This window comes from Tauraco erythrolophus, chromosome Z (genome assembly GCF_009769465.1).
Source record: "Tauraco erythrolophus isolate bTauEry1 chromosome Z, bTauEry1.pri, whole genome shotgun sequence".
NCBI lineage: Eukaryota > Metazoa > Chordata > Aves > Musophagiformes > Musophagidae > Tauraco > Tauraco erythrolophus.
This window is the reverse complement of record NC_141496.1, coordinates 4,281,539-4,306,409: the sequence shown is the minus strand read 5'-3', so window position 1 is coordinate 4,306,409 and position 24,871 is coordinate 4,281,539. Positions and strand designations below refer to the sequence as shown.

Genomic DNA, 24,871 nt, shown 5'->3' with positions numbered 1-24,871 from the left:
CACCTCATGAATATGTAGAGATGTGCTTACATAAGCATGAGAGCGCTCGTTCTGGCACATACATATTTTATCAATAGCTTCATACCACGAACTACGGAGTGATGTGATAGTGGCATGACATTTCTAGGTGATTATTCCCAGTATCTTTCCATAGCATTCATAAGCCATGAGGCAAAAGGGCATGCAATTATAACTATTGGAGGAAAGCAGCAGCTGTCTAACAGAAAGACATTATAGAGTTGTCTGTGCTTTGTGCGGTGATTTCTTAACACAAAATGCCTTGGCAGTCCCTTTCGGGGAGATCAGAAGCCAGGTCTTGGCACTCAGCACAAGGCTCTTGCCCTTTCAGTCTTGCTTCCATGCTTTCAGCCCTTTATCTCCTACATCTGCCATGCTGCAGCCCTGCTCCTAGGCAGAGGGTGGCTTTGGCCACCCAGGTGCTGCCCAGTGAATCCCAAAAGCACTTTGGCATGGGACAGAGCCTGCAAAGCATCCTCAAGGCATGCCTAGACAAATACAACAGCAGTTATAGAACACACCTACCAAAAGCGTGGGTGTCTAGTCTGTGTATTCAGGCAGGGTTTTGAGGACAATACTCCTGGACTTACATGTATCCATTCTTTGCACATCTCCACATGCCAAAGTGTTTTCCTGGTTCTGAGCCTTTCCCCTGTTCTGCCCCAGTTCCCCATGTGCACATTCAGGTAACACCACTACCTACTACCTTAGTAGTGCTCAGAGAAGCAAACAGATTAAAAGTAGTTAGACTTTGAAGGACAAATTTAACGACAGAAACCCAAGTACCTAACTTGAATATTTTCTGAATTTCTGAAAGGGATACATTTCAGTTATCTCCTCCAAATATGTAATTTTAAATTCACGAGGTGTGCTCCAAGATAAATCAGTAGGCACATAAGCCCACTTCTGCAGGTCAGCCACCATGTGCGATGGGAACTACCCATGGTTATAACTTTGAATGACCCTCCAGTCAAGGATTATTTGCTGAAAAGTTTTTGAATAATTATCGTGATTAATATATTTTAAAATTGTGCAGCCTGTTGACAGATAATCTGCACACAGAAATAAGTATAAAAATAGTCAGTCATTGTGAATAGGAATTATAAAATAGTCACGCTCAAAAAAAAGCAGACCTAACCCAAATGTTGTATTTATTGTATGTGAATATTGTACTTCAAAAAGTTCTGATCAGTAAGTGCCTCTTTTATTCAGCTTGCTTAAGTTATTTCATTAGCCCCTTTTCTGCTAGATCAGTAATATTCTGATATATATAGCATGCTAGAGTAGGTGACCACTAGAGAATAGGATAATCAGCTGAAATGTCATATCAAAAATAAACATTTTAAAAGTATAAGCAATGATGTTTGTCGAACTGTGTAACAGCCAAATGCTAAATGCTTGGCTATAGGATAGCATCTAATGCAGCAAACAGAGTGAAGTTGATTCTGCAAATTAACAGAGGCATGAGGCACCTTTGGAAACATCTTGAAGATTTCTTGGTTGATATGGAAGATTCCACTAGTATCCACTTCATATTTCAGTTTAGTTCCCAAGGGTGTATTTTTCTGAGTGGTGAACAGAAAGGCAGGGGCATTGCAACACCTTGACAAAGTAGATCTGTAAAATGAAAAAGAGAGAAATAAGATCCAGGAGCTGATCACATGCTTTAGCATTTGCAATTACTATTACTCCTAACAAGGCATTTTTTCAGCAAAAAGAGACTTATCAGCTGTAGGAGGGGTAAAACAGTGGTTTGTTGGATTTTCCTTTAGAAAATTTCAGATTCAGTGAAATTTTACTTGATTGAGGAACATATGATTAAAAAAAATAGAAGAAATGAGATCCCTGTACCTGTCTCTTCTAGGCAGCAGGAAACACATGTGCAAAATCTGTCCTGCTCCAGACCCCAAAGCTGAGCTTCTGCCCACCATATCCTGGGAAAATCGCCCTAATTAATCACTCTCTCTCTGCTTTAGAGGTCTTCCACGTTTTGTAAATCATTTTCTCATCACTGGACAGGAAATGCAGTGGTTAAAGTATTCATCTGAGGATGTGGAGGCTTGGCAGGGCAGGGATTTAATCTCAGGAATACCTCAAGACTTACCAGACTACTGTGGACCATGACACATGTCGATTACAAAAAAGCTTTTAAAGGTTGAAGTTTTGACTTTGACCTTGCATATGTGCACCAGGGAGATGATGTGGGCCCAACAGATGGGTGCCAGGCAGACTAGTCATGGATACAACTCCAAAATCTCAGACAAATGGCAAAAACTTTCCTTGTCACTGGGAAAAAATGGCAAGTATTCCAATGTAAACAAGAACTGTTTTGAAATCTCAAAAGTAGGATTCTTAGCATGACAGACAACCTATTCAGCTCTGACATGAAATTTAAATAGGAAAATAGGGGTCCATTTCTTAGCTCCCATCTTTCCCTGAATGCTTTTGTCCGTTTACTGGTGGAGTTGAAAGCCCTGTCTTCAGCTTGCTCTTAGAATCATAGAATCATGGAATGGTTTAGGTTGGAAGGGACCTCAAAGATCATCTAGTTCCAAACCCCCTGCCATGGGCAGGGACACCTGCCACTACACCAGGTTGCTCAAAGCCCCATTCAACCTGGCCTTGAACATTTCCAGGGATGGGGCATCCATGACTTCTCTGGGCAACCTGTTCCAGTGCCTCACCACCCTCTGAGGGAAGAATTTCCTCCTTATATCTAAGCTAAATCTACCCTCGTTCAGTCTAAAGCCATTGCCCCTAATTTCTCTGTATTCTTCCCAGGCTACCTGTCCTTGCTTCCACCCTCTACAGGCCATCTTTTTGCACCCGAGTTGGTCCAGGAGCTCCTTGTTCATCCATGCGGGCCTCCTGGTGTTCCTACCTGACTTTCTCTTTGTTGGGATGCACCGCTCCTGAGCTCGGAGGAGGTGATCCTTGAATATTAACCAGCTTTCTTGGGCCCCTCTTCCCTACAGGGCTTCATCCCATTGTACTCTACCAAGGAGATCCTTGAAGAGGCCGAATTCTGCTCTCCTGAAATCCAGGGTAGTGAGCTTACTGTGCACCCTCCTTGCTTCCCTAAGAATCTTGTACTCCACCATCTCATGATCACTGCAGCCAAGGCTGTCCTTGAGGGTCATGTTCCCCACCAGCCCGTCCTTGTTGGTGAGAACAAGGTCCAGCAAAGCACCTCTCCTCGTTGATTCCTCTACCACTTGGAGAAGGAAGTTATCACCCATGCATTCCAGGATCCTCCTGGATTGCCTATGCCCTGCTGTGTTACCCCTCCAACAGTTATTGGGGTGACTGAAGTCCCCCATGAGGACCAAGGCTTGTGAACGTGAGGCAGCTCCTATCTGTCTGTAGAGGGCCTCATCCACTTGGTCCTCCTGGTCAGGTGGTCTGTAGCAGACCCCTACTACTATGTCCCCTGTCCCTGCTCTCCCTTTAATCCTGACCCATAAGCTCTCAGTTAGTTCCTCATCCATCCCCAGGTGCAGCTCCATGGACTCCAGCTGGTCTTTGACATAGAGGGCAACCCCTGCTCCTCTTCTCCCCTGCCTATCCTTCCTAAAGATCTTGTATCCTTCTATTCTGACACTCCAGTCATAGATTCATCCCACCACGTCTCCGTGATGCCAATAAGATCATATTCCAACAGGCAGGCACACAATTCTAACTCCCCTTGCTTATTCCCCATGCTGCGTGCATTAGCGTAGAGGCATTTAAGTTGGGCCCTAGATGGATCTGACTTCCTGGCTGGAGCAGCTGGAATTCCTTTATTCTGTTCTTCAGTTACTTCCAGCGTATCTTTATCAATCTTGATGTTATCCCCCTCCCCCTTTGAGTCTAGTTTAAAGCCCTGTCAATGAGCCCTGCTAGCTCTTGCACTAAGACCCTTGTTCCCCTCTGAGAAAGACAAGTCCCATCTGGTACCAGTAGGCCTGGTGCCATGTGGCCCATGCCATTGTCAAAGAAGCCAAAATTGTGGCGATGACACCAGCCATGGAGCCACATATTAATCGACTGGATGCATTTGCTCCTTCCAGTGTCACTGCTTGCAACTTACTCCAGAGCCGGTTTGTTTCTCAGTCAATGCATCTCATACTTTTAATGAAAAATACACATCATGGCGAATGCACAAACCTGAGGATGAAGCCAAATGGCTTTCAAATAACCTAAATTAAATACCTTGCCTCTGGGGTATGTGGCCTCATTACGAGTTGGAAGAATAAGCCAGTCTTCTTTACGGGTTTTATTACAAGCACCAGAAAGCAAATACAGAATTATGCAAACATTTCCGTGATGTCCAATTGCTATTATATCCTTGACTCAAGCAGAATGACACAATGTGATTATTAGATCAAGGCAGCAATTGAGACTCAATAAGTCAATGAATAATTTCTAATAACGAAATAATTAAATAATTACAAGCAGGTAGGGCTTCGATCAGCACTAATAATTACTTCCCAGGTAGTGGGATCGAATTGTGATATTTGAGATACAAAAAACCCTCTTCATTAGTTCTGCGTTGAGGAATTGAAAAAGATGTTGATCTTTAATGTCCAATTGGTTTTCCAGAAATTGGTTCCTTAATATAAATGTCTGATATCTGATGGAGGACGATTGTCAAGGAAATTGTTTTCTTTACTCTCCAGATAAAAAAGCTAGTGTGATTTTTGTGCTTACTCCCTCTCTGCCCTTTAGGCAGCTGCCATTTAATTTTTGCTGGATTCTCCCCATCTCACCTGATGGTCCAGAACTGGCAAAATTCAAAAGCCCACAGTTCAGTGTTGTTAGACCACCTTCTTTTAACCTCCTACTAGTCCACCTCCAAACTCAGAGACTGGTATGTTTTTAAGGCACTACAGTTTCCCCACACATTCACACACTGAAGTCTTTGTCCCGTAAGAAAAAAACGAAACTGACTTTGAACTTCTGTTTTTTTTTCATTACTAGCATGATTGTTGTTCCTGGAACCAGCTAACAGAGGTGAGGTTACATATAGGTGCCAGTGGGAATTTCCTTAGTGATCTCTCAGTCAGGCAGGTACAGCCAGTGACAGGAGTCTTTCACCTCTTCTTTCTTTCAAAGCACTGCCTGGGATGGAGAGGGGTTCTTTGCTTAACGTGCTGGTCTTGATGGCCTGAGAGACAGTGATGGTCCTCCTGGTGGTCTTCATGTAGTCCTTTCTCGTTGCTCTCACCTCTGAGCTGGTCTCCACACTCTAACATGCTCCACGCGCTCTGGGCACAATCATTAATTCTCTTACTCCAAGCAGTCTTTAAGACAGTAGGTGTTAATCCTGAATGGCTCTTGTCTTCAAAATGGACTATTACAATTGCCCATCAAGCAATTTCCAGAAAAAAAAAAAACAAAAAACTAAAAAAACTCAAAAAAAAACCCTTATATGTGGAGCTCATGGTGGAAAAACTCCTGTGAGCCTGGGACTAACAATTAGTTATTTTTAAAGATGTTAATGACTAACTCAGCACATGCATTCTCACATTCTCTCATTAACTCGTGACAGCTATTTCCTGGAACCATGCAAGAGAATTTGGGAGAAAGTTGTGAGGTCTTATTCAGAGCAACAGCTCTGAATCATGCCGGTGACTTACAGGCTGAATCAGTCTATATTCCACTTACTCTGAAATAATGTGGTTTGTCTAGACCTACTCAGATATGGCCTTTGAATACACCAGTATACAACATTCAGTACTGTCTTGTCTTCATTCTACTATTTTCTTCACAAGACCAATTTCAAAAGTTGTATCTTGAAAGGACCATGGACAACCTTCTGCAAAGAGGAAGTCACATGAAGAAAGACCAAGTACTACAGAAACAAACTGCAGAGGCCTCTGAAGACCAGAAAAAAATATCTAGATAGTTCGGGAGTAATAGCTGAGAAGCCATTAAAAAAAAAGGAAGGGATAAACAAGGTCTGACAGTATCTTATACACCACAGAAAAAATCCAGTTTGGGTATTTTGTAGGCCAAATTTGCAGTATCACCAATGATATTACCATTTTACCCCACCAGACAGTTAGGTTGATGTATCAGGTGCAGCCATTAACTTTACACTCCATCCTCACTTCTGCCCGAATCATACCTGGAAACATCTTTCCCATACTAAATTTCCTGCCATTTCTGGGAAGACTGTCCCACACACCAGAAGAGCTCTCTGTCACTCGTACCGTTGATTTTTTTAAAGTAGAGAAAACAATATATTTATTCAAAAAGACGGTACTCCAACAGTAACAGTGTTATAATGCTTACTCTTGCTATCCATAGGAAGGTTTGATCTCTCTACAGGAAGCTGAATTCATACTAAAGCAAATCTTACTCAGCCTCATTAATGTGGACCATTCTTACTTGAATAAATTAGCTTCTGTGACGTTCATCTCCCATTTGCACATCTGTAGGCTCTTCCATCTGTCAAACAATTCGGTTTGTTTTACCCTGAAAGACAAAAAGAAAGAAAATAAAAATACACTTTATTACAAGGGCTCCTTTTCCTAAAACAGCTGTAGGCAAGGTACCACGCAGTAGGCTTTTCATAGGGCAAATCAGTCGGTCTATCCAGTGCGAAATTTATCATTTTTATTTCTTCTGCTGCTCAGACACAGCAACTCTAAGCCATGTATACACAGGTACTGATGGAACTCTTCAGATGTTTGGGACTGACTTCTATTCCCTGATAGGCATTCTCCACTTCTTCAGGATAAAAAAAAAATGCAATATCAAGTAAGAAGCATCTGCTGTACCAAAGTCTGTTCAGACTCTGCTGGGAAGCTAATGAGTGTCTTTTGGGAAAAAGTTACACCTAGCAGAAGAGCCTAGCAGAGTGGGTACTGGAGAAGAGGATACTTTAGATAATTCAGCCAGTTACCATTACATTTTGGAGAAGTTATCTGAATTCATGAGACCCACAGAACAGCACTGTTGGTAAATCCATTTATAAACCGCAAAAGCACACGTGTAGGGATAAGCGTCTGTGATGGTCAGAGGACATGAAAAGCTCTTTATATAAGGATCTCTCCCTCTGTAATAAATATACTTTTAGTTATATCAAAAAACGATATTGCTATTTCTACTAGGCTGATACAGGATGACACATTTTTGGTGATATCAATTCCAACCACTTCTGCCTTAGAGTTCATACATATTCTTCTGTATTTGCATGGAAGCATGGAAGCAGGGACTGGTAACCTGGGATGAGTACAAGCAAGTTGCTCATGTACTCAGAGACCAGGTTAGAAAAGCAAAGGCCCTGACAGAGTCAAATCTGGCCAGCAATATTAGAAATAACAGAAAAGGATTTTATAGGTATGTGAGAGAAAAAAGAAAAATGAGAGAGAGTGTGGGGCCTCTCCAGAAGGATACAGGTGAGCTGGTTGCTGAGGATGTGGAGAAGGCTGAAATATTCAACAACTTTTTTGCCTCAGCCTTCACTGGCAACCACTCGAACCACACCACCCAAATCACAGAGGATGCTGGCTGGGTCTGGGAGAGTGAAGAACCATCCAGGGTAGGAGTAGATCAGGTCCGGGAACACCTAGAGAACCTGAAGGTGAACAAGTCCATGGAATCTGATGAGATACATCCACAGGTCCTGAAGGAACTGGCGGCTGAAGTTGCCAGGCCACTAGCCATCACATTTGAGAGGTCCTGGCAGTCTGGTGAGGTTCCTACAGATTGGAAAAGGGCAAACATAACACCCATCTTTAAAAAAGGGACCAAGGACAACCCGGGAAACTACAGACCAGTCAGACTTACCTCTGTGCCAGGTTAAATCATGGAACAGATTCTCCTGGCAGCTGTACTAAGGCACATAAAAAATAACCAAGTGGTTGGTGACAGCCAGCATGGCTTCACTAGGGGCAAGTCGTGCCTGACTAATTTAGTGGCCTTCTATGACAAAGCTACAGCGCTGGTTGATGTGGGTAAAGCAACAGATGTCGTTTTCCTGGACTTGTGCAAGGCCTTTGACACTGTCCCACATGACATCCTTGTCTCTAAAATGGAGAGACACAGATTTGACAGATGGACCACTTGGTGGATAAAGAACTGGCTGGATGGTCGCACTCAAAGAGTTGTGGTCAATGGTGCGATGTCTACATGGAGACCAGTGTCAAGTGGTGTCCCTCAGGGGTCGGTTCTGGGTCCAGTGCTGTTCAACATCTTTGTCAGCGACATGGATGACGGCACTGAGTGCACCCTCAGTAAGTTTGCCGATGACACCAAGTTGTGTGGTGCTGTGGACCCACTTGAGGGAAGAGAGGCCATACAGAGGGACCTTGATAGGCTTGAGAATTGGGCCAGTGCAAACTGCATGAGTTTCAACAAGTCAAAATGCAAGGTCCTTCACCTGGGTCGGGCCAATGCTAGGCACAAATACAAACTGGGCACAGAGTGGGTTGACAGTAGCCCTGAAGAGAAGGATTTGGGGGTGTTTATAGATGAGAAGCTCAACATGAGCCGGCAGTGCGCTCATGCGGCCCAGAAGGCCGACCGCATCCTGGGATGTATCAAGAGAAGCGTGGTCAGCAGGTCAAGAGAGATTATTCTCTCCCTCTACTCTGCTCTTGTGAGACCCCACCTTGAACACTACGTCCAGTTCTGGTGTCCCCACCATAAGAGAGACATAGATTTGTTGGAGCATGTTCAGAGGAGGGCCACAAAGATGATCCAGGGGCTGGAGCACCTCTGCTACGAGGACAGGTTGTGGGAGCTGGGATTGTTCAGCCTTGAAAAGAGAAGACTTTGCGGGGACCTAATAGCTGCCTTCCAATACCTGAAGGGAACCTACAGGAAGGCTGGGGAGGGACTTTTTACAAGAGTGTCCACTGATAGCACAAGGGGAAATGGATTTAAGTTGAAGGAGAACAGATTTAGATTAGATCTTAGGAAGAAATTCTTCAGTACGAGGGTGGTGAGACTTTGGAATAGATTGCCCAGAGAAGTTGTGGATGCCCCCTCCCTGGAGGTGCTCAAGGCCAGGTTGGATGGAGCCTTGAGTAGCCTGATCTAGTTGAGAGGCGTCGCTGCCCATGACAGGGAGGTTGGATTAGATGATCTCTGAGGTCCCTTCCAGCCTATGCCATTCTATGATTCTATGATTCTGTGATTTGGACAACAGAGATAAAGAAAGCCTTGCAAGTACCTAGAGCTAGGGAGCAATGTCATAGTCTGGTTAGGGAATTTTGAAGTCTGAGACTTCTTCAAGACTGATAGGTCTTAATGCGTTCTCTTCAGACTTGAGGACTTTGACTATTTGAATAAAGCAAAGACTTTTAAGATGATTATATATTTAAAGTGAGTAGAACTTAGGATTTCCCAGGCTGTGAAAGTTACAGGAAGGAATTAGGTTATATTGTACGTTCTGTGGCCCACCAGAGTACACTAACTTGGAAATCTTCCATTACGGTAAGGGCTGACTTAGGAAACGTAGCACATTAGAAGCAAGCACATCGGAAGAGCCCAGCATGGCGAAACAGCTTAATGTCAAATGGCATCTATCATAAAAGTAAGGCTAACTCTATCCAGCTGAGTAGGAGTCCACTACCTTCTATATGCCATTGGATAACATCAAGAAAAACAAGTAATTCTCTGTACCATCTGATAAGCAAGCAGAAAAGCAACTCAAAACTCTCCATCTTCAGCAGAACATTGGCACAAGTGCCACATTCTCACCCTTTCTTTTTGTTTTCAAGCACTGCAAGTCAGCAAGCAGTGTGAAGTTGTTACTCGTGTATCCTTCATCCAGTACCAAACACAGAAGAAAAGGACACAACCTTCATTTTTCTGTGCACAAGTCATGCTCAATACTCATGCAGACCTGGAGCAACAAATTGTATTTGCTGCAGCCTTGATTGCTTAATGCTACGCACTTGTATAGCTGCACTTTCCATTTAGATTCCTCGTGCACTTTACAGACCTTAATAAACCTTGTGGACTGTTCATAAGACTACTAAACCACTGGGATTAGATATAGTAAGGGATTAGGTATAATCTAAGCACCTAAATTCAGTGCAATAATGAATATGAAAAAGGGCAACACAAAAATACTCTGAATTGCTCTGTCCAATAAGCTCCATTGGCAACCTCACTTTTTTGCCTGATTCCATCTCTGTGGCTTCATGGATGCATTTCACTCAACTCATTAGTTCTCCGATGCACATATAGGACGACAAAAGACAAAACACAGACATTTTATTATTTCTCACAATCACATTTTCCTACTGTTTAGTGAGTGTTACTGACTTGTGAAACTCACTGCTGCAGGAAATTGTGGAGATCAAAAGTATAAATGGGCTCAGAAACGATCTGAACAAATTAACAGAGAGGTTTATTGTCCACTCCGACTACTGTAGTCTAGTCACCGCCTAGCACTCAGCAAGTCCCCATGCCAGTATTTGTTATCAGGAAGGGCTAACATTTTTGCTTCATTTCTTAGCCCTCACTGCTGGCCACTGACAATGACAGAGCCGTAGGCTAGAGATGGACACTTGCTACGAGTCAGTCTGGCTGTTCTTACTCTTCAGTTGCCCTCAGTAGAGGACTTGCAATAGAATATTACAAATAATATTACACTGTATTTCATCCCAAACAGTGACACTGGACCTGAGCAAAATGCCTAAATGTATGTGAAATTCCTCCATTTTTTTTCAAATGGACCTCAGATCAAATTCAAATGTGACTACTTGCACATATAAAAGAACCTCAGGAATCCCTGATGAGATCCCTACTGATGTGATCTCTCAAGCCTTGCATCTTCGATAATCTTATTGTAAGTCATCACCTTCATCCTGCCTGAAAAGTTAACCTTTTAGCAGACATTCATTCATACTTACATAGACAAAACCTTCACCTCAATGATGTCCTGCCGCAATTCCAGGCATTTGGTAGAGTTGTATTCCAAAGGCCCTTCATAAAACTCAAAATACCTGAAGAAGGACAAGAAGAAAGATTATAAGGAAGCCTTAGACTGGAATACTTGTCTTACACATCAATAGAAATTTGCTTAAAGTTCTCATTTATCATTTCTGCCTAACTTGAGACTACACTATCTGGTTCATAGGCAGGTTATTGCTTTCCAGGAAAACATGGATGTCATTGCTGATTGTAGAACAGCCACTCATGTCCAGGTTGTCCATATCTACAGGAGTTGGACATCTGTCTTGAAGGCACCAACAAGGACCAGCTACCTTTTCCAGCAGTCAGCACACGGCAGCTGCCACTGAAAGTCAGGGAAGAAGCATTGATCACAAAAGGAACTTTGTTCCCATCCTTTGGGTGTCTGAATATGCTGAGAGTGTAAAAATCAGTTCCTCAAATTTTGCCCTTAGGGGGAAAGTGAAGGGCTGGAGGTTGTATCTTGTCTGTGGAGGTCACTGTTGCATAACTCTATGCAATTGAGCCTTTTGTCGGGATTTACTCTTTTGGTATATTTGGAGAAGGGAAGTTGAGATTTTTTTTTCTCAAAAAAAAATTGAGATAGTTTTGACAACAAAAGGATTTGAATGCATAGACACAGCACAAGTGACAGTACAATTCTTAATTAAAACATAGACATAAATATTTACTTTTTTGGTTAAATTCCTCCACCTTAGCCACCAGACTGGAGAGAAGGGAAAACAAAACACAATGGTAGCTACTCATGTTTAGGGGCCAGAGAAAGCCCAGGCTGTCCAGTGAATTTGATGAGACTATATCGAAATGACAAAAAGGATTTTTGCCATCCAGAGGGACCTTGACAGGCTGGAGAGGTGGGCCTGTGAGAACCTCGTGAAGTTCAACAAGGCCAAGTGCAAGGTCCTGCACGTGGGTCAGAGAAATTCCAAGCACAAATACAGGCTGGGCGGAGAATGGATTGAGAGCAGCTCTGAGGAAAAGGACTTGGGAGTGCTGGTGGGTGAGAAGCTCAACATGAGCCGGCAATGTGCACTGGCAGCCCAGAAGGCCAACCGTGTCCTGGGCTGCATCCAAAGCAGCGTGGGCAGCAGGGCGAGGGAGGGGATTCTGCCCCTCTGCTCTGCTCTCCTGAGATCCCACCTGGAATACTGTGTTCAGCTCTGGGGTCCCCAACACAAGAAGGACGTGGAGCTGCTGGAGCGGGTCCAGAGGAGGCCACGAAGATGATCCGAGGGCTGGAGCACCTCTGCTATGGAGACAGGCTGAGAGAGTTGGGGCTGTTCAGCCTGAAGAAGAGAAGGCTCCGGGGTGATCTTATAGCAGCTTTCCAGTACTTAAAGGGGGCCTACAGAAAAGCTGGAGAGGGACTTTTTACAAGGGCGTGTAGTGACAGGACAAGGGGCAATGGCTTTAAACTGAAAGAGGGCAGATTTAGATTAGAGATAAGGAAGACATTTTTCACTCTGAGGGTGGTGAGGCACTGGAACAGGTTGCCCAGAGAAGCTGTGGATGCCCCATTCCTGGAAGTGTTCAAGGCCAGGTTGCATGAGGCTTTGGGCAACCTGGTGTAGTGGAGGGTGTCCCTGCCCATGGCAGGGGGGTTGGAACAAGATGGTCTTTGAGGTCCCTTCCAACCCAAACCATTCTATGATTCTATTCTATGATTCTATGATTTAGGGTTTAAACCAAGCTCTGTATCAGTTTCACCATTTACCATCAGAAGTCTGTATTAAAACCTAATGCCTAAGAACTTCGCATACCCATACAGCAGTTATGAGAATAATAAAGAAATACGAGGAGATGACCTGGAGGAACATTGGTCATTGGTATTATGACCAAGGCTAGGCAAGTTATTTTGATGGATGCTTGAAAATCTCAGAATTCATGAGGCTGTAACTCCAAACTCTCTTTTGAATTTTCAATATGAAAGAAAAACACAAGATTCCTGGAAGAGTTTTCTTTAAACCATCATAGGAAATGTAATATTTTGGTTTTGTGTTATTTTAAAATAACATCAAAATTCATGCTTGACCTGAATGTCTGTTCAGGTCTGACTATAAAATCCTTAAGTAGGAAAGCCTTGCTAGTTTCCTTAGTAGTTCATGTTTAAAGTTAATATCAGAATTTTGGGGGATCCAAAACTGTTCTGTTCCAGAGAAGTGCTAAGCATTCACTCCTCCCAGGGCAACTGTAGGAATGGAAAGTGTCCAGAAAGTAACATCTCCGGGTATCTCCAACAGGGCCTCCAAAAGCCAGAGGCATCTAAAAACAAAGCTTCTGAATTTTGCCTTGTAAGCACATTCAGAAATCAATCTGATAAAGCGGGGAAGAGGCAAACCTACAGAAGGGAGAAAGGGAATATCGTATGTAACTGGAAAAAGATCGAGAGCTTCCCAAAGCAATCTGCTGCCAACTGGGAACATTTTTATCCTGTCAAATGCTGCTTTAGGATGCGACTCCTTCGTCTCTCCCTGAGGATTTCACCACCCCCACTTTCCCAAATCCCAAACCAATCACTTCTGTGATTCAGGGAAAGGCACAAACCTTGAGACTGAAAGGAAGAAGGCCATGCCTAGAAGGTGGCAGGAGAATGTAACAAATTCCTAATAAAGTTGTAAACTGATTACTGTAGGAAAAAACCTATAGCTCAGCAATCTTTAACAAATGTATTATTTGGAAATGTGTTTGCATAGTCTTCAAGGCAACAAATATCTTTTTATAAGTTTTGCAGAGGAAAATATGTATTTAAAGTGCTCCATAATCAATGACAAATCTGGGAAAAGATTTCCTCAGCCTCCAGAAGGGAGATAAAGTCATGTAACATGAATCTTCACCTGGTCTCTCACCAAAAGTCTTGGGTTCTCCTGTCAACCCATTCACCTTGACATTCAGTCTTTACTAAAGAGTAGCTGAAATCCCTTGCACTGGCACATCTCCTGCGTGCTTGGCTTGTTGAGCTGGAGCTGAGTGACTTGTGTATTTTGAAAGCTGCTCCAACTGAAATTGGATTAAGAGCCTACCTGGCTGCACCAGGCCAAAGCCCTTTGCGGGTGTGCTCCAGATAAATTTCCAAAACTAAACTGAAATGTCTCTCTGTGGATCCAACACCATAGGACTTCTTGCTGGTCACAGCACTTTATACCAGTGAAGGGGTCCCCTCTGACTACCAGTCCAGACAATTTTTTCATCCTCCTGCAATATTAATTTTTCTTATTGTATTTTGTGGTATCCATTCTTTAACTTGATTCTTTGAGTCAGACAAGACTGGGACCCCGAACGAGCATGTCCTACACAATAGCTAGAGGTAGGTATGCATGCCCATGACACAGCACGTTACACACCACTCCTGCCTCTTTGGGCGTAAGGAGGATAGCAGTGGCTATCGGCCTCATCCTTGGCTTTCACCTAACACTGGATTTCAGGACCTTGTATGTGCCTCAGGACAGGTAAGAATGACGAAAATCTAGATTAACATGTGTTTTTATCTTTCCTGTGCACTTCTGGCTCTTCTGCTAAGTTAGAGAACTGCAGCTCAGATGTCAAACAGCACATGCTATCACATGGGAATGCCACAGCAGGGGAAAGCTGGCTTCAGCCCGTGGCACTGGAGACAAAGATGTCATTTTATGAAACAGAGATGAAATTTCCTGAGTCCCAGAGATTCCCCTTGATCACTGCCTGTTTACCCAGTCCACAAACCAAAAACAGAAATGAAAAAGGATGTGTTATCAAAGAGGCAGAAGAGTAAGGAGGAGAGGATTAGGTAAGAAATAAACCACTTATGGATCTGAAAGGAAGTCCATGAGGCAGTATTGCACTTGTAGCAGAGTTATTCCAGCAGCCTACAGCTTCAAAAAGCACAGAACTGTCCTGCAAGTCACTAATTCTCACAATAGCTCCAGCTTTTCCAACAGAGTCACTGTGAGTGGTGAATCCACCATTTGGCACCTTATGAAAGTGCAGAGGGAGGACCTGTGAAACAGGCCAGATGACAGGCTGCCGACGGGACACCTCCGTGCCTCCCGCAGCCAAGGCAGGGGACACAGGCAGAGGTGTCACTTCTGCACCGAGTGGGGAGAAAACGCTGCTGGCCGTGGGGTGAACTCGATTCAAACGAACTCATCCTGCCTGAGCTGCTGAATAATCATCATCTGGGCTGTCATTCATAAGCCCTGAACCACATCTGAAGCAACCAGCTAGACACTGCCCCATCCCTGGAAGTGCTGCCCCATCCCTGGAAGTGTTGTCCCATCTCTGGAAGTGTTCAAGGCCACGTTGGATGAGGCTTTGGGCAACCTGGTGTAGTGGAGGGTGTCCCTGCCCATGGCAGGGGATTGGAACTAGATAATCTTTGAGGTCCCTTCCAACTCTAACCATTCTATGATTCTATGATTCCTCAGTTAATGCTATTGATGCTGTAGCACTTAGGTTGCAAACATTAATGATGCTACAACAGCATTAAGAAATCTGCAAGACAGTATCTAGTCAGTAGATTAAAAAAATATAGGTCTTTTTTATCTTTCTCCCAAGAGTGTTCATGTTATTTATTTGCTTCACAGCAATTCCCCTCCTGCTACAGACACCACGGCAAATTAGCAGAGGCAGCTCCCTGGAGCACTGGCCAATATCTTCCTGCAGAAGTGTTTCACGCTGTACTTTCCCAGGATGCAGCTTTTGCACAACAGCGGGCTCTAGCACAAGGAATATGGTTTCCCTCAGCCCCCACGGATGTCTTTCAAACCCAGAAGGGTCTGGTCCTGCCGTGAGTGTTTGGAGACCAGCCCCCCGCGCTCTCCCAGAGGAAGCATCAGTCTCACCCACTCCCTGGGCTCTGAGTGCTGCTTCTGCCTATTAACTCCCACTCTAAACCATGTAGTTCCCTGTGAACGAAGATACATTTGCCTGTCAGAAAGCTTAATTAGCACAAATGGAAACTGTTCTCCCCATCATCTTCCTCAGTCTGATACCCAGCTGAGAAGCAAGGGTGTAGTGCAGCTTATTTTGATTTATGCTCTTGATTAGTGACAAGTGACACACCTGACTATGCTACTCCTTTTGCTACAGAAAAGCTTTACAAGAATGACAGTCATGTTTCATATCCGTAAAAGAGAGTTGGTATGTCACCACCAGAACATCCTCTCCCTGTATTGTCTTCGCTTCCCCTGCTGAAATCAAAATAACTTTTATACCTCAAAGGTCACAAGTCTACAGGGAAACCAACACAAGAATTCATGATTCTCTACAACAGGGAACACAACTACAACCAAATCACAACAAACCACACAGCTGCACGCAGGATTGCATTTTCCCAGGGTACCAGGCACTACACATGACTCGCTGCTCTGTGTCCATGAAGGTCAACTGTAGCTTTCAAATCTATATTTTTCCAGGATCAAATCCTGTATCTGAACACCACATAAGCTGCAAGTCCCCAGAGAAGACTCTTTTTTTATGGCTCTCAGTGCTGAAAGCCCAGAAATGAGATGCTATTCACTCTGTAATTTTCCATTTTTGACTGAGACTTTCTTCTTTTCTAACCTTCATGTCTCTCATTGCAACCTCACTTCCAGCTGAGCAGCTTACTGAGCTTGCTAGTGAGAGAGAGATTTGGTTTCCTAGTACACCAGCTAACTCTTAGGTTTTTGATCATTTGCAGTTGGGTTGCTCCTGCTTTGATCAAAAGTAAGCTTTTCTTCGTCATGCTACATGAATTAAAAAGCCTCAGACTTCAATCCTGCCTTCAAGTGACACTTGGACTGAGGCACTGATTTCTCTGATATCTTGAACAAAGGTTTCAAACATAATTGAGTGTAATTGCCAGGCAACTTTTAAATAAGACTGTTTTGTCCTGCACAAGCCGCCTTCCCATTTTGCTCGTTTCTGCAGTGCCAGTTCTGCACTGTTCGCAGTGAGGCTGCAACACTTATGTTGCAAGAGAGCAGAGTACTGCAGGAAGGATTCCCCCTACCCTGCAGGAAAAACAAAGATCTTTCCAAAAATACACATTATCCAGTGAGACTAAGAAATGAGACTAAATGAACCAAGCCCTGCAGGCTTCTACAAAATACTTATTAAGAGAACTGTCCAATTAGCAGTGCCTGCGCTCATCAGTATGGGCAGATCCGTGGCCAGCCTCAGGTCTAGACTTACCCTCCCTACTCAGGAACCGTGCAAGTGTGCCAGAGCACACTCCCCAAAGCACATGGGGACTGATGTTCATCTGGCAAGGCCAGCATGGGATCTTCAGACACTTGTAGCAAAGATACTGCTGAGTTGGAGCATATCATGGCTATAGGGGCTCTGGAAAACTCATTGAGAGCAGAGCAAATGAGGTGTTGACTTCAGCAGAGAGCCCATTGTGAGTGGGTGACCGAATCATAGAATAAGAGAATCATAGAATGGTTTGGGTTGGAAGGAATCTCAAAGATCATCCAGTTCCAACCCCCCTGCCATGGGCAGGGACACCCTCCACTACACCAGGTTGCTCAAAGCCTCATCCAACCTGGCCTTGAACGCTTCCAGGAATGAGGCATCCACAACTTCTCTGGGCAACCTGGTCCAGTGCCTCACCACCCTCAGAGTGAAAAATTTCTTCCTTATCTCTAATCTAAATCTCCCCTCTTTCAGTTTAAAGCCATTGCCCCTTGTCCTATCACTACACACCCTTGTAAAAAGTCCCTCTCCAGCTTTCCTGTAGGCCCCCTTTAAGTATCAGAAAGCTGCTATAAGATCACCCCGGAGCCTTCTCCTCTCCAGGCTGAACAGCCCAACTCTCTCAGCCTGTCTCCAGAGCAGAGGTGCTCCACCCCTCGGATCATCTTCGTGGCCTCCTCTGGACCTGATCCAGTAGCTCCATGTCCTTCTTGTGCTGGGGACTCCAGAGCTGAACACAGTATTCCAGGTGGGGTCTCACGAGAGCAGAGCAGAGGGGCAGAATCCCCTCCCTCGACCTGCTGCCCACACTGTTTTGGATGCAGCCCAGGACACGGTTGGCTTTCTGGGCTGCCAGCACACATTGCCAGCTCATGTTGAGCTTCTCATCCACCAGCACTCCCAAGTCCTTCTCCTCAGGGCTGCTCTCAATCCATTCTCCCCCCAGCCTGTAGTTGTGCTTGGCATTGCCCCGACTTACGTGCAGGTCTTGCATTTGGCCTTGTTGAGCTTCATGAGGCTCTCACAGGCCCACCTCTCCAGCCTGTCAAGGTCCCTCTGGATGGCATCGCTTCCCTCCAGCGTGTCCACCACACCACACAACTTGGTGTCATCTGCAAACTTGCTGAGGGTGCACTCGATCCCACTGTCCATGTCACCAACAAAGATGTTAAATAGCACTGATCCCAGTAGTAAATCCTGCTAGCCTCTGCTTCTATTAATATTTCTGTGCAATAACATCAACTACAAGATTTGGTCAAAAGGTTTAAGGGCCTGGCATCCATACAGTGATTTTTTTCCTTCAAAGAGTGCATCCTACCACTTTGCGTGGCATACTCTCCCAAGATTACTTGGACACCATTTGGAAGGCTTGATTCCCGTTTGGGAGATAAAGAAGCTGATGTAGAGGGTGATTGACAGGCTAAAGTCCACAGGAGGCAGGAAGAGGGACCTTGGACTTTGCTGTCATAGACACTGTCTAGACTATACGATTATGACCAAGAGCAGCCTCTGAAGTTGATGGAAATCATAATGACTTTTCATACAACACCTTGCAAAAAAAACCCACTTGTGGCCGTACTCATGTTAAATGAGATCCTCTCGCTCTGAAAATTGGCAAGAAATGTTTGATGCCCTTAGATTACTTTACACTTCACCAGGGCCGTCATGCAAAAAATCACATTGCTGCGTGAGTTGTTTCTGCCATTTGAGAGCCTGCATTGACTTGTCCAGAACAGGATGGTACTCGAAAGACTGAACTGAGACAGAAGGTGCTGTGGGCTCAAAGGAGGAGGCTGGAGAAGCAATAGTCTTCTCTTATACAGGTTGATGAAACTATTGGACTACCTCCTCCTTGAGGACAACAAATATGAAAAAAGAATATTCGCATTCCTCCTGGCTACCACCTGCTGATGCCAATGTCACTGGCATTAACTGGTTTAAATCTTTTACCATCTTCATCTCTAATGCTACGAGATGTAGTAGATGTCTAACTGACCATGAACTTTCAGTATGTGGTTGTAGCTAGGAACAAAATGTAGCACATAAAAAAGTGAAAATACAAGCAAGAGAAAATGGTCATACATCTTTCTATACGGTATGCGGTAATAGCTCTCCTGAATTACTGCATCCAGTTCTGATATGTCATCTTTGAGGGTTCGAGATGCTGGTGAGAGTTACAAAAGGACCTGCAGAAATTATGTGGGTTCTAAAAATCATGAGAGGCGTAAGAAGTTTAATCTAAACATATGGTGACTGAGTAGGGAGACACTGTACCAGGAAGAAATTACTAGTGGCAGGAAGCTTTTCAATACAGTATAGCAAGGAAAAATGGTATTCAGTGCCTGGAAGTTAAAGATAGAAATGGCATTTTTAGTTCAAGGCTAGTCTTCTTTCTAGAAGAACCAGAGTAATCAAACAAAATTCAGGAGCTGGAGTTCTTGTACAGGTGCTCGTGCTTCCCAGGACACTCATGTAGCTGAGGTTAAAGGCTATTAGTTAGTTTAGTTGCTGATCCAGCAACTAAAACTCACACAGTCTCTCCTTCTCCAATAAAGTAGAGAGGAGAGGGAAGAAAAAAAACACAAAAAGGACTGAGGGTTGAGGCAAGAACAGAGGGAGCACCCACCAACCATGGTCCTGGGCAAAACAGGCAGCGCTTTTCTCAAAGCAAAACAGTTTATTAATGATTACTTAGAAGGACAAAGGGAAATAAAAACCGATTACTTGAGAGGACAGAAAGAAACAAAACCAGATCTTAAAACCGACACCTTCTCCCCCCCCCCCACCTTCCTTTTCCTCCCGGCTCTACCTCCTCCCCCCAGCAGCACAGGGGGCAGGGACTGGGGGAGTGCAGGTCAGTTCATTCCGTGCTGTTACTGCTGCTTCTTTCTTAAAGGAGAAGGAGTCCTTACACCCTTTTCCCCTGCTCCAATGGATCCCCTACCCACGAGGAAAAATCCACAAACTTCTCCAACGTGAGTCCAGCCCACTGGAAACAATCCTTCCCCACAGATTGCTCCGGTGTGGGCTTTACCACAGTCTCGGGTACTTAGGGAGCTGCAGCCACTCGCTCCGGCGTGGGTCGTCACGAAGACTCCAGATGCCTTTCTGCCTTGCCGTGCCCCCAACACGACCATCCTCGGGCTCAGGCATCTTCTCCCCACGGGCTGCGAGTGGGTCGCTGCTCCACCGAGGCCGTCCTGGTTACAGGGGGGCCGCCTGCCATCTCACCATCAGCCGCAGGGGAAACTCGGCTCCGGCACCTCCTCCCGCTCCATCCTCACTGACCTGCTGTCGATGCGGCTGTTTCTCTCAGATCTCAGTCCTCTCCAGGTGAACTCAGCCCAGTGGGCACCCTGGGAGTGGGGTGCCCCCGAGTTCCCCAGCTGGCTCCGCCGCCGCCATTCTCCGTGGGCGGCGCCGGCCCGACGCAGGCAGCCGCCCGGCCGGGAGCCAGGGAGCGGGGGCAGTGCCCTCCTCCCTTCTCTGCTCGATCCTGGGCAAAGCACCTTTTCCGGTTCCCTTGTCCTGACTTAAATAGGGCAATTCGCAGAGGCGCCCTATTGGCTCAACCCCGAGGGGGATGGCAGTCTGATCTGGTGGCCAGAACTAAGCCTAACCCGGATCCAAAACCGGGGAGGTCGCAGGGAGCAAAATCCCTCTCCTGCCACCAGAACCACCCCCCCCTCCACATCAAACCATGACAATCATCCACCTAGAATATTTTGAAATGTTTGGCTAGATTTGTCTCCTTATAGTGTCACAAGTTTTTCTGGGTTTTGATAACAGATGGCATCAGAAATGTCCATCCACCAAGGCAAGGGTAGTTTCAAAATATATACTGCCTATCTTCCAAATTACAGATTTTTACTTTCAAAAAACCAAGAGTGCTTCCACAAACCAGCCCTAAATTAACAGGTTTGATCTTCCACAGAAGAGGAGTGGCTTTTATATTTCTGTCCCTTAAAAGCAGTTCATTGATAGCTCTGCGTACCTCCCAGGTAACCTTAGGAAAGCACATAGGTGCATCTGTCATATCCCAGAGGTGTGGCTTTTCCAGATTCCTTATTTGATCTGGTCCCATGACTTCACAGACAGTTTACACATCCGTACAGTTAAGACGACAGCTGTGATACCCTGAGGATATGTTTTTCGTCACGGCTATGGAAGCTCCTGGCAAGATGGCACTGGCTGTCTACTGCCACTCTGATTTTGACCCCCTCTTCATGTCTCAACACACGGATCATTTGGGATTGCTTGACTCTGCTGTCTGATGTCGCACTAGCAGTGTGAATTGACCAAATATCCACTCCAGCCAACGCCATGTTGTTTCCTTCTCACCTGTCCACTTAATCGGGAGCCAAGACTTTCCAAAATTTCAGACTAATACATAACCCAGTACAGCTCCACTGCAACAGCTGGGGGTGCAACAGCAGGGGCTAAAGCAGAAACAGCCCTACATGATACAGCAAAGTCCAGGCTACCTCCTGCAGTTTGTTCACCCACCTGGGAGAAGACCACCTTGCAGACCATGATTCTGAATCAACACCACTGCCTCCTGTGCTTCCTGGATCTTCTCTCACACAGACTGCCGTGCATCTTTGTTTAGAGGTTTTCCCACTGTACGATGCATCAGCCCTAGAATGATTTCCTGGAGAGTATATTGATTTCTAGGTTTAGGGACACTTTGGTGTTCCTTTTCTTTCACAGCCACTGTATCAAAACAACGTTGGCTCCTGACAAGCAGCAGTGGGGTACGCTGCAGGGAGTCCTATTTTACCAATGCCATTTCAGAATGAATTTTTATCATTTTTTACTGAACTGCTGTTTGGGTGTTTTAATCAAGCCCATTCCCATCACTTTGACTGAAATAAGCTGCTGATGTTGTTACCCATACGATCACCTGGGAGGCATAACATAGCACATGACAACACTTACACATCGACAACATCTCAAAAAACATATTTTAGTTTATCATTACAAGCAATGGCTTCTTCTTTTTTTTCTAGTTCTCAAGATTTTAGTATTTCTATATAAGAAGTTCAGCATTATGACTTAAGAACAGCCTCAGCCACTCTCCTGGTCAGCAAGGTCTGATGTGTCAAGCCCTTACTCCATTCTTGTAAAATGTGTGTTTGATGAATCCAAATGATTATGTTTTCTATTTTGTAGCCATTGGTTTGCCATACTGAATAATTCAGTGTATAAATTAACAGGCCCAGAAGTATAAAGCTCAAATCTCCCATCGTTTGTCAAAGGCTTCTGTGGTCTCACCACCTGAGTCCTACACTGAACCCTATCTTCAGCTCAGGTGGAGTGAAGGTGGCAGAGAACACCGTAATCCAACTAATACGGCAGACAGATCGTCACATCATTAAGACAGCTTCTTGGCAAAGAAAAATGCTTTAAGCATGAAGACTCACAATCCCAGTAAGTTGCAAAACATACTAAAAAGGAGACCAGAGGAATCAGAGCTCTAGGAAATAGTTTCGTATATTACTTCTCACAACAAATATCAGATAGAACCCTTTCCCTGATTTCTCACAGGGATGTTGTAAGATTTATAATATTTAGCACGAAATATAAAGCAAAACCGTCCACTGTAAGAGAAGATCAGGTTCAAGACCATCTAAAGAACCTGAAGGTGGACAAGTCCATGGGACCAGATGAGGTGCATCCGCGGGTCCTGAGGGAACTGGCAGATGAAGTTGCTAAGCCACTGTCCATCATATTTCAGAAGTCGTGGCAGTCTGGTCAAGTTCCCAATGACTGGAAAAGGGGAAACATAGACCCCATCTTTAAAAAGGGAAAAAAAGAAGACCCAGGGAACTACAGGCCAGTCAGTCTCACCTCTGTGCCTGGCAAGGTCATGGAGCAGATCCTCCTGGCAACTATGCTAAGGCACATGGAAAATAAGGAGGTGATTGGTGACAGCCAACATGGCTTCACTAAGGGCAAATCCTGCCGGACTAATTTGGTGGCCTTCTATGATGAGGTTACAGCATTGATGGATAGGGGAAGAGCAACTGACATCATCTACCTGGACTTGTCCAAAGCATTTGACACTGTCCCACAAGACATCCTAGTCTCTAAACTGGAAAGACATGGTTATGATGGATGGACCACTCAGTGGATAAGGAACTGGCTGGATGGTTGCACTCAAAGAGTTGTGGTCAATGGTTCAATGTCCAGGTGGAGGCCAGTGACGAGTGGTGTTCCTCAGGGGTCAGTACTGGGGCCGGTGCTATTTAACATCTTTGTTGGTGACATGGACAGTGGCATTGAGTGCACCCTCAGCAAGTTTGCAGATGACACCAAGTTGTGTGGTGTTGTGGACACGCTGGAGGGAAGGGATGCCATCCAGAGGGACCTGGACAGGCTGGAGAGGTGGGCCTGTGAGAACCTCATGAAGTTCAACAAGGCCAAGTGCAAGGTCCTGCACGTGGGTCGGGGCAATCCCATGCACAAGGACAGGCTGGGCGGAGAATGGATTGAGAGCAGCTCTGAGGAGAAGGACTTGGGAGTGCTGGTGGATGAGAAGCTCAACATGAGCCGGCAATTTGCACTGGCAGCCCAGAAAGCCAACCGTGTCCTGGGCTGCATCCAAAACAGTGTGGGCAGCAGGTCGAGGGAGGAGATTCTGCCCCTCTACTCTGCTCTCATGAGACTCCACCTGGAATACTGCCTTCAGCTCTGGAGTCCCCAACACAAGAAGGACATGGAGCTGCTGGAGCGGGTCCAGAGGAGGCCACGAAGATGATCCGAGGGCTGGGGCACTTCTCCTGTGAAGAGCAGGAGAGGTCTCACGAGAGCAGAGAAAAGGGGCAGAATCCCCTCCTTCGACCTGCTGCCCATGCTGCTTTGGATGCAGCCCAGGACACGGTTGGCTTTCTGGGCTGCCAGCGCACAGTGCCGGCTCATGGTGAGCTTCTCATCCACCAGCACTCCCAAGTCCTTTTCCTCAGGGCTGCTCTCAATCCATTCTCCACCCAGCCTTTACTCGTGCTGGGGATTGCCCCAACCACATGCAGGACTTTGCACATGGTTGATACTCTCAGTTGTACCCCATACCAAGCTGAGCTCATAATATTATCTTTTATCTCCATGAACTTTTTCTACACAATCTGAAGAAGAGTCTTATGCCCTGGGATGAAAAGCCTTGGTTAGCTTGGCTACTCCAGCACAGGAGAGTAGGGCTCATTTTCTGAAACTGTATAAAGAACTCTCCTGGACAGTAAAAAACATTCCAATTGCAAGCCACGCTTTAACTTCGTACGTTAGTTAAGGCATGAATCAGCTTCTACTGAAATCAGATAACATGACGTTCTTTGTTTCTGTCCTGCTTGATCCTTTCCATGCAACGTTTAACCTTCATGGTTCGTTCTCTCATAAAGTCTGGCTGTCTTGCCATTCTACTGCACTTATTCTCTCAGTGTGCCTTTGCTTTGGAAGTCCTTCATTTTCATCTAATACATCACTCCTACAGAATGTCTCTACACCAGGTATTAAGTTACATGATTAAAAGATAAAGAGTAGTTATAGAATATACTCGGGTTGATACCACATACGTATGAACAAACACGTATCTATATACATACAGATATATAAATGACATAAGCTAATGAAAACCACATTAATAACTATTTCAGTTAATATCTTTAAACACCAAACCTTTCACAAGGAGGTGAGAACACACAACAAACTGCAGAGCCATGCAATGAAATGTATTTACTGTGTGTATGCTGACATATAATTAGTTTTGTGCACTGCCAATGTCTCTCTAGAG

The 24,871-nt window shown here is 45.0% G+C and overlaps 1 protein-coding gene across 3 annotated transcripts in view; it reads right to left on the bottom strand.

Annotated features, from left to right (window-relative positions):
- The window catches only part of ST8SIA5 (ST8 alpha-N-acetyl-neuraminide alpha-2,8-sialyltransferase 5), a 54,876-nt gene that overhangs the window by 10,042 nt on the left and 19,963 nt on the right, over window positions 1-24,871 (bottom strand). For 2 of the 3 annotated variants that reach the window (XM_086629536.1, XM_086629537.1), the window contains 3 exons: window positions 10,872-10,964; window positions 6,391-6,477; window positions 1,491-1,635 (listed from right to left, as the gene is read on the bottom strand). In XM_086629536.1, coding sequence (XP_086485662.1) covers window positions 1,491-1,635; window positions 6,391-6,477; window positions 10,872-10,964 — 325 coding nt within the window. The remainder of the gene's footprint in view (window positions 1-1,490; window positions 1,636-6,390; window positions 6,478-10,871; window positions 10,965-24,871) is intronic. The other variant, XM_086629538.1, reaches the window with a different exon arrangement.